This window comes from Lontra canadensis, unplaced genomic scaffold, assembly GCF_010015895.1.
Source record: "Lontra canadensis isolate GAN:19392208 unplaced genomic scaffold, GSC_riverotter_1.0 scaffold16, whole genome shotgun sequence".
In the NCBI taxonomy this organism is placed as follows: Eukaryota; Metazoa; Chordata; class Mammalia; order Carnivora; family Mustelidae; genus Lontra; species Lontra canadensis.
Window position 1 is genome coordinate 892,358 of NW_022631010.1, and position 14,593 is coordinate 906,950.

The 14,593-nt window shown below is 44.9% G+C and overlaps 1 protein-coding gene across 3 annotated transcripts in view; it reads left to right on the forward strand.

The window, feature by feature from the left end:
• GSS (glutathione synthetase) overlaps positions 1–14,593 on the forward strand; it is a 29,708-nt gene that overhangs the window by 1,264 nt on the left and 13,851 nt on the right. The window contains exons 1-6 of one of the 3 annotated variants that reach the window (XM_032858819.1): positions 831–917; positions 2,193–2,327; positions 8,652–8,797; positions 11,633–11,708; positions 11,991–12,130; positions 12,810–12,926. In XM_032858819.1, the coding sequence (XP_032714710.1) occupies positions 861–917; positions 2,193–2,327; positions 8,652–8,797; positions 11,633–11,708; positions 11,991–12,130; positions 12,810–12,926 (671 nt within the window). In that variant the 5' untranslated portion in view covers positions 831–860. Of the gene's footprint in view, positions 1–830; positions 918–2,192; positions 2,328–8,651; positions 8,798–11,632; positions 11,709–11,990; positions 12,131–12,809; positions 12,927–14,593 lie in introns of those variants that run through there. The other 2 variants (XM_032858820.1, XM_032858821.1) reach the window with 2 other exon arrangements.

Consider the following 14,593-nt stretch of genomic DNA (forward strand, 5'->3'; position numbering starts at 1 on the left):
GTTTATTTATTTATTTATTTATTTGTAAGAGATCACAAGCAGGCAGAGAGAGAGGGTGACGGGAAGCAGGCTCCCCGCCGAGCAGAGAGCCCGATGCGGGGCTTGATCCCAGGACACTGGGATCATGACCTGAGCCAAAGGCAGAGGCTTAACCCACTGAGCCACCCAGGCGCCCCCTTAGTGGTTATCTTTATGTCTTATCTCTCTGTGTCCTCAGTACCTAGTCTAGGGCCTGGCATTAGATGCTGTTCAGTGTTTACCAAGTAAACAAGAACCCAATGGCAAGCAGAGATGCTGGAATCCCAGAGTTGTGAAGAGATGGGGGCTAATGGAGGGTTCTGTTGCTCTAATGCCAGAATCATAGGTTCTTGTCCCCGCTCTGCCACCAGCCTGCCGTGTGACCTCCTGACAAGTTTTCCACCTGTAAAGTAGATAAAGCCAAAAAAGAAGTTCCCATGTTTAGAGCTCCAAACCCTGCTAAGGAACTACACACAGATTTTTTTTTTCTCATTTAATCCACATGGCGACCTTATTTATGCAGGAAGTAGTATTATTATGGGCTCAAACCCAGATCTGACTGAACCCAGAGCTTTATTATGACTCTATGACTGCCCTTATCTCTGTTGTCAGGACCCTCTTGAAATCTCGTAGTCATTTTCTTTTGAAATGTTGTGCTGAGGCCAACAGACTTTCGTAATTGGTTTAGCACCTCTTCTGCTATAGGGAGGGGGAGGTGGAGCTAAATGTGATGGAGGTTCCTTGTTCTCTAGCTCCCTTTTTGGGGTCCACTGAGCTGGATAACCATGTTTTTTTCCTAAAATCCAGTAACAATAGGGCAAAACAAAATGAATGAATGACCAATGTTTCCAGATTTTTATTCAGATCTTCTTAAATCCTTGAGGCCTACTGCAAAATCAGTGAGTATCAAGGTATAAGTTGGTTCATACCCGTATGTCTCTGGACAGCCTGTTGGACTCCTCCTGCTATTATATTGGGCACTTGGGTTTTCGTTGTTTCTATCCTGCTAATGTGATTTCTCAAAAATATTTTGTCTTGGTGCTGTGATGATAGATGTCCGTACAAGCAATGTAGTCATGTCCAGCTAGTGAGTTTGCTTCTGGTTATATGAGGGAGGAGTTCCCCGTAGCTGCATTTCATAGTATTCTACAAAGGGTTTCTCCTACCCACCCCTCCCATTTGAGATCTGCCAACATGGGTTGTGAGCTAGAAGGGAAAATTTTGAAAAATTTTATTTATTTTATTTTTTTTTAAAGTAGGCTCCTTTCCCAGCATGGAACCCAATGCAGGGCTTTAAATCAAGATCTGGCTGAGATCAAGAATCAGATACTTTACCAACTGAGCCACCTAGGTGCCCCAGATGGGAAATTAATAATCTATTGCATGGGTTTAAATTTGTTAAAAAAACAGCTACAAAACAAAAACAAAAACAAAACAAAACAAAAAACAAAAAACCTTCCCTCCCCTCAAACCTCTTGCGTGAAAATCTCTGAGTGAGGCCTAGGAATTCGTATTCTTTTTTTTTTTTTTTAAGATTTTATTTATTTATTTGAGAGACAGAGATCACAAGTAGGCAGAGAGGCAGGCAGAGAGAGAGGAAGGGAAGCAGGCTCCCTGCTGAGCAGAGAGCCCGATTGCAGGGCTCGATCCCAGAACCCTGGAATCATGACCTGAGCTGAAGGCAGAGGCTTTAACCCACTGAGCCACCCAGGCGCTCCAGGAATTCGTATTTACCAGAATATTCACCCAGGTTTGGAAACCACTGGTCTACTCCGTTCGCTTACGCCTTGTTGCACAGGTCGGGAATCTGCAGCTACGAGGGGGAGGAACTTGCCCCAATCACATATGACATTAGTGCCTCTTTCTCCAATGAAAAGCACTGGGCTGGGAGTCCTGAGACCTGGGTTCAAATGCAGGTTTTACTAGCCATTACCTTGGACAAGTCATTTCACCTCTCAAGAGATTCCACTTACTGTGAGAATCGTGCTGTCCTTGTGTTAGGAACCAAAAGAGAGAGCGACCGTGGAAGTGCTCTGTCAAGCTTTGCATTCTGCACTCATGCAAATTAAGAGCTGCCATCCAGTGTTCACTCCCTTGTACCACACCGCGGGTTTCATTGGTTGCTGGGGCCCCGGGCATCTATCCCCAAGCCTTCCCCTCTCCTCCTGCTGCAGGTTGGGATGGCCACCGGCTGGGGGAGCCTCTTGCAAGATGAGCAGCAGCTGGAGGAGCTGGCGCGGCAGGCTGTGGACCGGGCCCTGGCGGAGGGAGTGTTGCTGAGAACCTCACGGGAGCCCAGCTCCTCTGATGTAAGCCCCTGACTCCTCCCCACAGCACCGACCACACCGCTCTGGAGCCTAAAGCTCATTATCTGGTCCCTGACGGCTAAAGGCAGCCCCTTTCTGTTCAAGAAATCGCTTTTCCTTTGTTTAATTTTTTTCAATAACACAGTTGATCTCTAAATATATGTAAAAAGTAACCTGCCAGGGGAATCAATTTAAGTCTGGGGTTTCGAGTGTGACTTAGGCAAGATACGTACCCTCTCTTAGCTGTGGTTTCTTCAAATAACAAAAAAGGGATAATAATGGGACCTGCCTCATTAAGTTGGTAATACAATAAGATCATTCACATGAAGCACTTTGCCCAGTGAACTATTATTTTGTAAGACCCCCTAATCACAGTGTGGGGGGTATAGTTCTACAATTGGTTTGTGTATATTCCTCTCTGTGCATTTATATACATATTTGTGTATATGGAGATATGACGTGCCTTTCTTTTTTTTTTTTTTTTTTGTGCCTTTCTTTTTTAAGTTTCTTCTTCTTATTATTTTTTTAAATAACCTCTATACCCCATGCAGGGCTCAAACCCACAACTCCCAGATCAAGAGTTGGGTGCCCCAAAATACATGGTTTTCTAAAAAACAAATTGGTTCATATAGATTAAGCAAATTACTGTTTGATGTGTTTTTTATTTTTTTGAAGATTTCTGTTTTTTATTTGTTAGAGAGAGAGAGAGAGAGAGAGCAGATGTAGGGGAAGTGGCAGGCAGAGGGAGAAGCAGGCTCCCCACTGAACAAGGAGCCTATTGTGGGACTCGATGCCAGGACCCTGGGATCATGACCTGAGCCAAAGGCAGACGCTCAACCAACTGAGCCACCCAGGTGACTGTAAAATTTTTTTTATTTATTTGAGAGAGAGAGAGCACGAGAGGGGGAAGGCTTAGAGGGAGAAGCTGACTCCCCACTGAGAAGAGCCTGATGCGGGACTCGGGACTCGATCCTTGAACTCTGGGATCATGACCTAAACCAAAGACAGTTGCTTAACCAACAAAGCCACCCAGGCACCCTGGGATTTTGTTTTTCATTTAACGATCTGTTTTAGACTCTTTGCAACTCCCTCCAATAGGATTAGCTTCGTTCTAATACATGGTGTTCTAGGTGTGGATGGATCACAGTTCAACTTTTCTCTGTTGATGGCTGTTTAGGTGATTCCTAATGTTTTGTGATTATAAATAGCACTCCAGGAAAAGCGTACACGGCTACTGGGTATCTTGATGAGAGCTTCTCTAGGGCTGATACATAAAAGTAGAAATGCTGAGTCCAAACCACATCTTTTAAAGGTCTCATCCTTTAAAAAAAAAAAAATCTTTAATTGTGACTAGGTAAGACATTTTCATGGTTCAAAGGGCAGAGTTTACAGTTTAACCCTCCCTCCCACATTCCCTAACCACCTGTTCTATCTGAAGGCAGATTCTTATTTATTCTTTCATATAATTTACTCATAACCAAAAATGTATGTATTTCTTTTTCCACTTTTTACACAAAGAAGTGTCCTAGACAAGCTCTTTGGTGCCTTGCTTTTTTCTTTTTACTTAGTAGTATGCCCTATGACAGTCCCTGTTAGTAATCAGAGAGCTGCCACCATCTTTCTTTACCAAGTCACATTCTTTTTTTCTTGTGTGTGCCCAGAACCTAGTTAAGGGTCTGGTGGAGAGTCCAGACTCTGTAAATGTTTAGTGAGGCCTCAGTGAATGAGAATGGCTGTCACCTACGGTAGGTTCGTACTGTGGAAGTTCTGCCTCTGGCTTTAGGAATATAATTGCTTGGTTTGTGAACCTTACATTATGGGAACTGCTTGTCTGAACCCAGAATTGAGCATTTTCCCTTCCAAGATTTTTTTTTTTCTATTCAGTAGAAAATTGTATTGTGTAAAGTTCTGACACTTGGTCTTTTAGAAGTTAATGGAGCCTAGAAGAGGCACAGGCCTCGGCAAGAGTCCCAATTCAGAGAAAAAAGACAGGAAATGTGTGAGTGTGTGTGTGTGTGTGTGTGTGTGTGTGTGTGTGTGAAAGAGAGGGAGAGATTTCATTCCAAATCTTTACCAGGTGCCTTTTCTATGCCAGACCATTCTAGGCACTGAGGACACAGAGGCCCTGGCCTCTGAAATGCATGGTCTAGTTGGAGAATGTGCCAGAAAACAACATTAAGTAATGTCAGTTCTATGAGGAAACATAGATAGCCTGCTGCACAACATTAGCTATCATTTATTGAGTATTTACGACGTGCCAGGCACTATTCTGAACACTTAGGAATTGCTAACTCATTTAAGTCTCACCACAATAGAAATGAGGAAACCAAAGCCCACAGAAGTTAAGTAACTGGCCCGAGGTCACGTGAATGGTGGGGTAATTGGCAAAGCCAGAATTGAAACCCAAAGAGTTTACCTCCTGAGTCCATGCTCTGACCTTCCATTCTTTACTGCCCCTCTCAAGAAATTGTATGGGACACCTAGAAAATGGTGCAACTCCTTAGTTGTATTTGAACAGATCTAGATCTTAAAAAATAAATGGAGGTAGGGTGCCTGGGTGGCTCAGTTGGTTGGGCATCTGCCTTCTACTCCAGTCATGATCCCAGGGTCCTGGGATCAAGGCCTGCATCAGGCTCCCTGCTCAGTGGAGAGCCTGATTCTCCCTTCTCTCCCTCTGCCCTTCACCCCCACTGATGCTCATGTGTCCATGCTCTCTTTCTCTCTCTCAAATAAATAAAATCTTTAAAAAATAATAAAGGGCAAGAGAACAGCATAGCAGAGGCATGCTTGGCTGACTTAGTCAGTAGGGTATGTGACTCTTGATCTCAGGGTTGTGAGTTCAAGCCCCACGTTAGGCATGGAGCCCCCTTAAAATAAATAAAAACATTACAAAAAACAAAACAAAACAAAAAAACAACCCAGAATGGCAGAGGCCCCAAATTAGGAAAAGGCAAAAAATGTTCAAGAGTGCGACAGAAGACAGGCCAAAGTCAGATAACACAGAGGCTTTTGATACTGGGTGGAAGAGGAACGTGAACTTTATCCTGTAGATTGGGCTGACACACTTGCCCTCTGCGGACTGAATAGTAGGCTCCTGCAGATTTAGGGAGTTAATTAAAAAAAATTTTTTTTAAAGATTTTATTTCTTTGATAGAGATCACAAGTAGGCAGAGAGGCAGGCAGAGAGAGGGGAGGAAGCAGGCTTCCCGCTGAGCAGAGAGCCCGATGCGGGGCTCGATCCCAGGACCCTGGGAACATGACCTGAGCCGAAGGAAGAGGCTTTAACCCACTGAGCCACCCAGGTGTCCCAATTAAAAAAAAATTTTTAAAAAAGCATGTGAACAGGGTACAAAATTTAAAAGGTATTCATTGTAGAATAAATCTTCCTCTAGCCACTGTTTCCCTCCCCAGAGGCAAGCATTATTAACAGTTTTTTCACCAGAGTGTCTTTAAAAAGTCAGAGCTACTGATTTGGTTTTTTTTTATTATTATTATTATGAAATTTAAAAACAAACCAAACACTAGGTATCAAGCTTATCTGGAAAAGTCAGATCCCCCGACAACCCTGCCCACTTTGCTACATGGCACCAACTGGTGAATGTGGAGTTCTGGCCCCTTAGGTGAGATGGGAGCTCTTCTTCCCATCACTCTTTTTGTTTCTCTGACTCTGAAGCGGAGTGTTTCTTGTCATGCATGTGCTATAGCTGTCCTTACTACAGCAGAGGACTATTACCCAGTGTCTGTGTCTCTATAAAAAATGAAAATACTGTTTTAGCCTTTGGCCTATGCACAGCAGGAAATAGCTCTATACCATTGATCCCAAATTCAAGCGGGCATGATGAGTCATGGGGACAGAGGAAGAGGAAAGTCTGGTTTTTTAGAAAGAGTGTGGGCATGAGCTGGGAGAGACAGAGAGAGAAGGAGAATCTTTTTTTTTTTTTTTTAAGATGTTATTTATTTATTTGTCAGAGAGAGAGAGAGAGAGCACACAAGCAGGCGGAGTGGGAGAGAGAAGAGGGCTCCCAGCTGAGCAAGGAGCCCGATGCGGGACTCGATCCCAGGATCCTGGGATCATGACCTGAGCCGAAGGCAGTGGCTTAATCGACTGAGCCACCCAGGCGTCCGGAGAAGGAGAATCTTAAGCGGGCTCCATGCCCAGTACAGAGCCTGACGCGGGGCTTGATCTCATAACCCTGAGATTATGACCTGAGCCCAAACCAAGAGTTGCACACTTAACCCTACTGAACCACCCAGGCACCCCAGAGGGAACTCTTACTAGAAAAAAATATTTCGAGAATTTTTCAGGCCAAATGAGGCCTGTTGAAAGAGGCAGAGTTCTGAGTTTTAAAGCTAAGGAAACTGGGTGCCTGGGTGGCTCAGTTGGCTGGGCGTCTGCCTTTGACTCAGGGTCATGATCTCTGGGTCCTGAGATCGAGCCCCATGTCGGGCTTCCTGCTCAGGGGGGCGTCTGCTTCTCCTCCCTCTGCCCCTCCAGCCCACTCTTGCTCTCTCTCTCCCTCAAATAAAAAAAAATAAAATAAAATCTTTTAAAATAACAAAGCCTAGGGAACACCCTATAGTTGTCACGCATGCACTCAGGGTATGAGATCATCCCTCCCGTAGTCTGCAGTAATTCCCAGTCTAACACATAAGAGCTTCAAGCTGGAAAAAACCTTCCTGTCACAAATATCCTTCCTCAGTTTTGTCTTCTGAGATTCTGAGAAGGGCAATTTGGGAATTATCTACCAAAATTTTAAGTGGATTTATCCTCATTACCTGCTATTTCCACCTTTTAAATTTACAATTTATGGACTTTCTCACACACAAAAGAACTAGAATATATATTCTAGGATATTGGTTGAAGCATTGATTATAAAGGGGTGGGGGAAGGAAACCACCTAAATGTTCATAATAGAAAGCTAGATTCAATAAATTGATTTCTATCCAATAGAATACTGTACAGCCATTAAAAAGAATGAGAGTTCTTTATTTGAACATATATGGAAATGACCCTGAAATATTTATAAAGCAAAGGACAGAATGATATATATATAGATATGTATTTTATATATCAATATATCTTTATATATACTATATAAATATTATATAATAGATAATAATATATAATATGACATTATATATATACACATATGTGTGTGTGTGTGTATATATATATATCTCATGTGCCTCTGTGTGCATAGAAAAAGGCAAAATACGAATGTATACATATAGTCTAAAGGATATGGGAGACACTAGTATACCACTTGCCTCTGGGGAGAACTGAGTCACTGGGGCCAGGGCGGGAGTGAGATATACTTTTCACTGTGTATCCTTCTGTCTCTTTTGACTTTTGTATCATGTGTTTGTATTATCTGTTCAAAATAATATTTTTAAATAAATATATCGTGCCACGTTCTAATGCCATACACTTGTACTACCATAATGGCAAACGGATATTAACTCCGGTTAAACTCAGGAATGCTTCATAAAATAAGTCATAAAGTCATCTTATCATCTCTTACCCAAATTCCAGTTCATTTGTTGTTGTGAATCTCAGAAGGCACTAGCCCTTCTAGAAATAGGGTTCCAGATGGCATTTGGGTTTCTCGGTTCTGCCCAAGTCCAAGCTTAACTCCCGGCTTGGCAACGTGAGTCACCATCTCCAACCCTGGGGGAAACCACTCCTAACTTCTACTCTGGGGGCCGGAGTTCACTTCTGCTGCACCCCTTACCAGCAGGACTGTCTCTCTCCCCCAGCCAGAAGGCAAGGGGACTGGGGCGTGAGCTCCTGGCATGAAGAGGGTCCTGGGTTTAGATAATCAGCTGGCCGGGAGCTGTGAGTATATGTGTGTGTTGTTTATCAACCACCGTAGTTCAAATCTTAGTGCCGTGTAACACATGGCACATTATATCATTTTGGGTATGTTACTCAATGTTTCTGAGACTCAATTCCCATGTCTATTTATTAAGAATAGATAATGCTAATGTCTGCCTCACAGAGATAAATGATATATCCATGTAAGTTTATTTAAAACAGCGCCTTGCACCCAGTAAGTGCTCAGTGATTTCTTATTTTTGTCTTTGTTTTTTGCTGTTTTGCTTCCCACTCTTTTTTAATGTAAAGAGATGAAATATTATAGAGTCTAAAACTTCCCTTTATACCCCTTCATTCATGCTGTTCGCTCCCTCTCTTCCCGGAGGGAACTGCTATTTTGCAGTTTGTGTGTCCTCCATAAATGTTGGCCGCACTTTCCGTGGGGTTGTGTTTGCAGGAAGACAACCCATTCACGGGTGTTCTTCCCCCGCCCACTCTTTCTCCCCGATCAGGTGGTAAGCTATGCCCCATTCACGCTCTTCCCCTCACTGGTCCCCAGTGCCCTGCTGGAGCAGGCCTATGCCGTGCAGATGGACTTCAACGCGCTGGTGGATGCCGTCAGCCAGAATGCTGCCTTTCTGGAACAGACGCTCTCCAGGTACTGGGTTCTGGGGCCTTAAGGGCTGGGAACTGCTGGAAGCAGGGGACCAGAAGACTGGGGAGCCATGAGGTGTTGCTCTGGCAGCTGACTTGGCTGGGTGGGGGACAGGCACTCCCCAGAAGAACAAAAAATAGTAGACTAGAAGTTGGGAGGTCTGGCTTCTAATCCTGGCTCTAATCCTCACTTACGTGGCCTCAAGAAAGTCCCCTTCTTTCTCTGGGCCTCGGTTTCTTCATCTGTGAAGTGGGGAGATGGGCCCACATCTAAGATCCCTTCCAACACTGACATTCCGTGATTCTCTGATCCAGAGTTCTATTTGGAATTAGGGAAGGTCAGTGTAGTTTTAGAGAAAACAAAGGACAGAGAAGATTATTAGGTGTGAAGTCAGATTTCCTACTTCTTTTCCTAAGCATTGACTCTTTCTTGCTACCTCAGGCCCCTTATCTCTGGCAGAGATGGGGTATAGACTGGACCACACCCAGGGCACTGAGGCTGTAGAACCCCTGAATGGCTCATCCCACCCACCCCTCTCTGTCTCTTCTCCCTTGATCCTTCTTTTCTCTTCAGACCCTGAGACAAGGGAAATTACTTTAGAATTAAATTCTTTATTTTAGAATAAAATATACATATGTATGTGTATTTGTGTATATGTATGTGTATATATGTAGAGAGAGAGACTAGACATACATACCTGCATGTCTGATTAATTTTCCAAAAGAAAACAATTTATTTCATTACAGACAAATTTTTTTTTTTAAGATTTTTATTTTATTTATTTGACAGAGAGAGATCACAAGTAGGCAGACAGGCAGTCAGGAGAGAGGCAGGAAAGCAGGCTCCCCGCTGAGCAGAGAGCCTGATGTGGGGCTCGATCCCAGGATCCCGGGACCATGACCTGAGCCGAAGGCAGAGGCTTTAACCCACTGAGCCACCCAGGCGCCCCTACAGAGAAATTTTTTTTAAAGATTTTATTTTTAACTATCTCTATATCCAATGTGGGGCTCAAACTCACAGCCCTAACATCAAGAGTTGTATGCTCTACCAACTGAGCCAGCCAGGTACCCCAGACACAAAATCTTTTAAAAATGTGCACATTGTGGGGGCACCTTCGTGGCTCAGTCATTTGAGAGTCCAACTCTTGATTTTGGTTCAGGTCATGATCTCGGGGTTGTGAGATCAAGCCCCAGGTTGGGCTCTACACTGTGCATGGAGTCTGCTTAGGATTCTTTCTCTCCTCCCTCTGAAGCTCACCCCCTGCTCGTGCTCTCTCTCTCCTTAAAAGAAAAAAAAAAAAAAGTGCCCATTGGTGTGAGATTGAACATGAGAAGGGATCTTAATGGTAAGAGGTTTGAAAACCAATGACTTGGAGCTAAAAACCCAATGAGTTAAGAAAAACAAACAAACCATGAGCTAGAATGTACAAACCCTACCACCACCTTCCCCCCAGATCTTTTTCGGGGTGAGCCTGGCTTTTGTACCTGTGATTCTGGATTGTGGGGTTTACGAGCAGCCCGATTTATGACCTGTGCCTTAAAGACGCAATGATAATGGAGACCTTCTTTGCTATCCTTCTCTGCAACCCTGCATTCCCTATTTCCCTGTCTCTGAAACACATACAAATCCTAGCTTGTAAGGGTATAGAGCCCCAGGATTACACATGCTAAAATTGCAGCATAGGATCTGGGCTTGAAGGGGAACATCCCTTCAGAAAAGGGATAATGTATCTTAACTTTCCTGGAGGCTGAAGCCCAGCTGGGGGCTGTCCTCACCAAGGGTTGGAAAGAATCCTTGGGAGAGAACTGGCTGGGGAGCAGAGGAACTGCAGGGCAGGCCTGAGCTACATGGGCTCAGTGGGGTCCCTATAACAAGGTGAGCCTGAGAGTCAGGGTTGAGCAGGCATGCAGAGACTGCCCTGAGTCTTGACAGACAAGTGTGGTGTTGGTTACTGGTGGGTGTCTCTTCCTGAGGTTCCAGAAAAAAGCTTACTAGATGGGCTCCTACATTGTGTCACATGTCCCCTCAGCACACTGAGCCGTGATGATTAGCTGGCACACACAGACGCAGGCAGAGCTAGCTCTACCCTCGTGTTTATAGTCAAATAGGAGGAATGACACCAGTCATCACAGAAATCAAATGGAAAATTACAACCTAATCTGTGCTCTAAAGGAGAGGTCCACAGTGCTCTGAGAGCACACAGCAGGGGGATCTGATCCAGACAGGGAAGGCTACCCTGAGGAAGTCACATTATATGGGGACCTGCTGAAGGAAAAAAAATAGGATATTTAGCATGTATCAGAAGAACCTTTGGGACACAGGGCATAACTGCTGTCTTTTAATCTCTGAGAGTTGCTGTGTAAGACTTGTCCTTGGAGGTCCCAGAATGCAGGAGAAGCTATGAGGAGACTTAATGTTAGGTGAACCAGAAGGCTAACCAACTATCTGCCCTATTCAAAGATGGAATGGTTTTATCACCTTCCATTTTTAGTTTCTTTGGGGGCCAGACACTAGGCTCAGTTCTGTACCTGTCACAGCTCATTTACCCTTCACCACAACTCTGTAATTCTTTTCTTGTTAATCTTTCACTTTCATCTTTCACAGATGGGCAAACTGAGACCCAGAAATTTGCCTAGTAGTGAGTGGTGGAGCTGGAATTTGAACCCAGCTCATCTGGCTCTCCAGCTGGGTTCTAAACCACTGTTCCCTACCGGGTTGATGTGGGTGTGTAAGTTTGAGTCGGTAGACCCAGAAATTCACGAGGCAATAGACAAGAGTGGAACTACTTGACCTTTATGGTCCCATATAGCCTAGAAAATGCTCTATTTCCTTCTCCAGCACCATCAAGAGAGACAATTTCACTGCTCATCTCTTCGACATCCACAAGCAAGTCCTGAAAGAGGGCATTGCCCAGGTAACCAGTCCCCATCCCACCCCAATGCAGGACATGTCCCTCCCTTTTTTGACCAGAAGAATCTGGCCTGAGCTCAGGGGAATCTGCCTGTCATTGGTCCCCACTGGGTTTGTACATCAGTGACCAATCTTGGGATGACCATAAGAATGATTCCACTGGGTTTTGGAACATTAGCCAGCAACTCTGATCTCTACGTAGAATTCACGTTACCTGTCTGTTCCAGGGCTAGGCCCTCAGTCAGGCCCTGGGCAAATGTACTCAGCCTTCAGTTTTCCCCCACAGACTGTGTTCCTGGGCCTGAATCGTTCAGACTACATGTTCCAGCGCAATGCAGATGGCTCCGCAGCCCTGAAACAGATTGAAATCAATACCATCTCTGCCAGCTTTGGGGGCCTGGCCTCCCGCACCCCAGCTGTGCACCGGTGGGTCCCTTGGGCAATACTGGGCACACTGGTGGGGTGAAAGCCTGGTAGGCCTACAATTACAGGCGGGGGCAGGGATCTCCAATTCTGACTGTGCCTTCTTGGGACCTGGGCCATGTGTTTCCCCTCACGCAGTTTCCACTTGTAATTAGGTCATAGTATGTCAAGGAGAGAAGGGACCTCGTGATACATCTAGTCCTGCCCCCTCATTGTACATGGTAGTATTCCAGGCTGAGGAAATAGTATCTGAGGTAAGAAGGAGCTTTGAAGGCCTGAAAAAAGTTCAGGATCTGTGGCAGAGAGGGATCAGTGACTTCCCATTGGAAGGCAGGACCCTAGCAGCAGCCACTTCTGGCCAGCAGTGATGCTCCATGTTACTGTGATTCCAGGTGGTCTGCAGCCAGATTCCAGATAGCAAGCACCTGGGGCTCAGGGAAAGGAGTCCCAGCCCAATGAGAGGCTGGTATAGAGTAGGAACACAGGGTCTCAGGGCTGTGGGCACGTGCACAGGGCCAGAGTGTGAGTGTCCCAGTATATTCCAGCCTGAGCACGGTGATAAGATGCATTCTTAGGGTTCAGCTAATTCTCAGAAGTGGTGTTCCTATCAGTGTCTGTGAGTCACAGGCAGAGCGGTCTTCCAGATCATCCAATTACTGAACAAACGTCTCTCTTCCAACAGACATGTTCTCAATGTCCTGAGTAAGACCAAAGAAGCTGCCAAGATCCTCTCCAATAATCCCAGCAAGGGACTGGCCCTGGGGATCGCCAAAGCCTGGGAGCTCTACGGCTCAGCCAAGTAAGGGGGACAAAAAGTGGCCACAGAATCCTGCTTTAGATTCAATATTCATGGCTGCAGCAACTGCTTCTTTGCCCAACATCATTAGGAAAGAAGGGATATTTTTTTCCGGAAATAGAAGCTTACACCTTCAAGTGCCAAGATTGTTTTAATGGGGTTTGGGGACTTTCTTCTTAAATAAGAGATGCAGACTATAATTGAATCTTCTCTTGTTGGCTAGAGGTCCTCGTTATCTGTCAGTGACTGCAGTATCTGTCAATTATTGCACCTTGATGTAACAGAAGGCAGAGAAGCGGGGCACCTGGGTGGCTCAGTGGGTTAAGCCGCTGCCTTCGGCTCAGGTCATGATCTCAGGGTCCTGGAATCAAGCCCCGCATCGGGACTCTCTGCTCAGCAGGGAGCCTGCTTCCTCCTCTCTCTCTGCCTGCCTCTCTGCCTGCTTGTGATCTCTATCAAATAAATAAATAAAATCTTTAAAAAAAAAAAAAAAAAAGAAGGCAGAGAAGCAACCTAGACTTAGAGAGGTGTGGGAGGCCATTTCCTGCACTAATGGTCCCAGCTGTTAGGTTTTATGCTTCTGTTCCTTTTCTTCACAGATTTTCTATTTCTCTACTCTCAGCTCTTATTTCATACTGCTGTCAGTGTGCTTCCTGTCCCTAGACCTCCTTTCTGATTTGCTGAGGTTTGGGAAAGCAGGTGGTCTGGGTTGTTATGTAGTGTCTAATGAGCGTGAGAGCCTCTTTGATGAGTAAATGCATAAGGTTCGATTTAGGGATTCTGTTGTGTCTGTTTTAGCTGCTTAGAGGCATTTTTTGCTTCCTTCCTATTTCTCAACCATGTTCCAGGTGTATAAGGATGCCAGGTAAGTGACTTCTGGATAAATGAGGGGCCACTGTGCCAACAGTTGTTGCAATGTTTACATAGCTTTAATAGTTAACCCTTAATGAGCACTTCCTAGTGCCACACTTTGTGCTAAGTACTTTACACGGATGATCTCATTAGATCCCCCTGTCGAACACTTGGAGATAGATACCACCAATCTCCCATTTTACAGATGAGGAAACGGGTTCAGAGAAGTGAAATGAATTGTTCAAGGTCAAATGGCGGGTTGATGGTAGAGCCCAGAGTCTACTGCCTCTAGAATCTTCATTCTTAATCACTTTATTGCCTCTGAGAGAGCCTCTCTGGGCTTGCTAAGCCTCACTGAGACTCAAGACACGTTGGACTCTGAGTATTTAGAAGGCATCAGATGAATACTTTGTCAAGTAGAGCTCTTAGCTAAGTTGTATTTTAAGAGACGGAAGCCAGGAAGGGGTCAGCCGGGGAACTGCTAATGGACAGATGCTGCAGAGGGTTTCTCCGACTAGGCTGTCAATGACATGCAAAGACTCATGTGCCCAGAGCTGGGCTCTGGTGCATAGGAGCTGTGGGCACCTGAGCCGGGACTGGCTTCTCTCATTTTGAAAGTCAGATAGGCACTCCTGCTCACCCAGCATGTGACCTTCACTAAGTCCATTCTTTCCTCCAGCAGCAGTTTCCTCATTTGTAAAATGGGGATGATAATAACAATACCTAAAAGGGTGGAAGTGACCATTAAATGAAAGCATGCTTTGAAAAATGCTATGAAAAAACTTGGTGAGAAATGGAACAGTCTCTTCAATAAATGG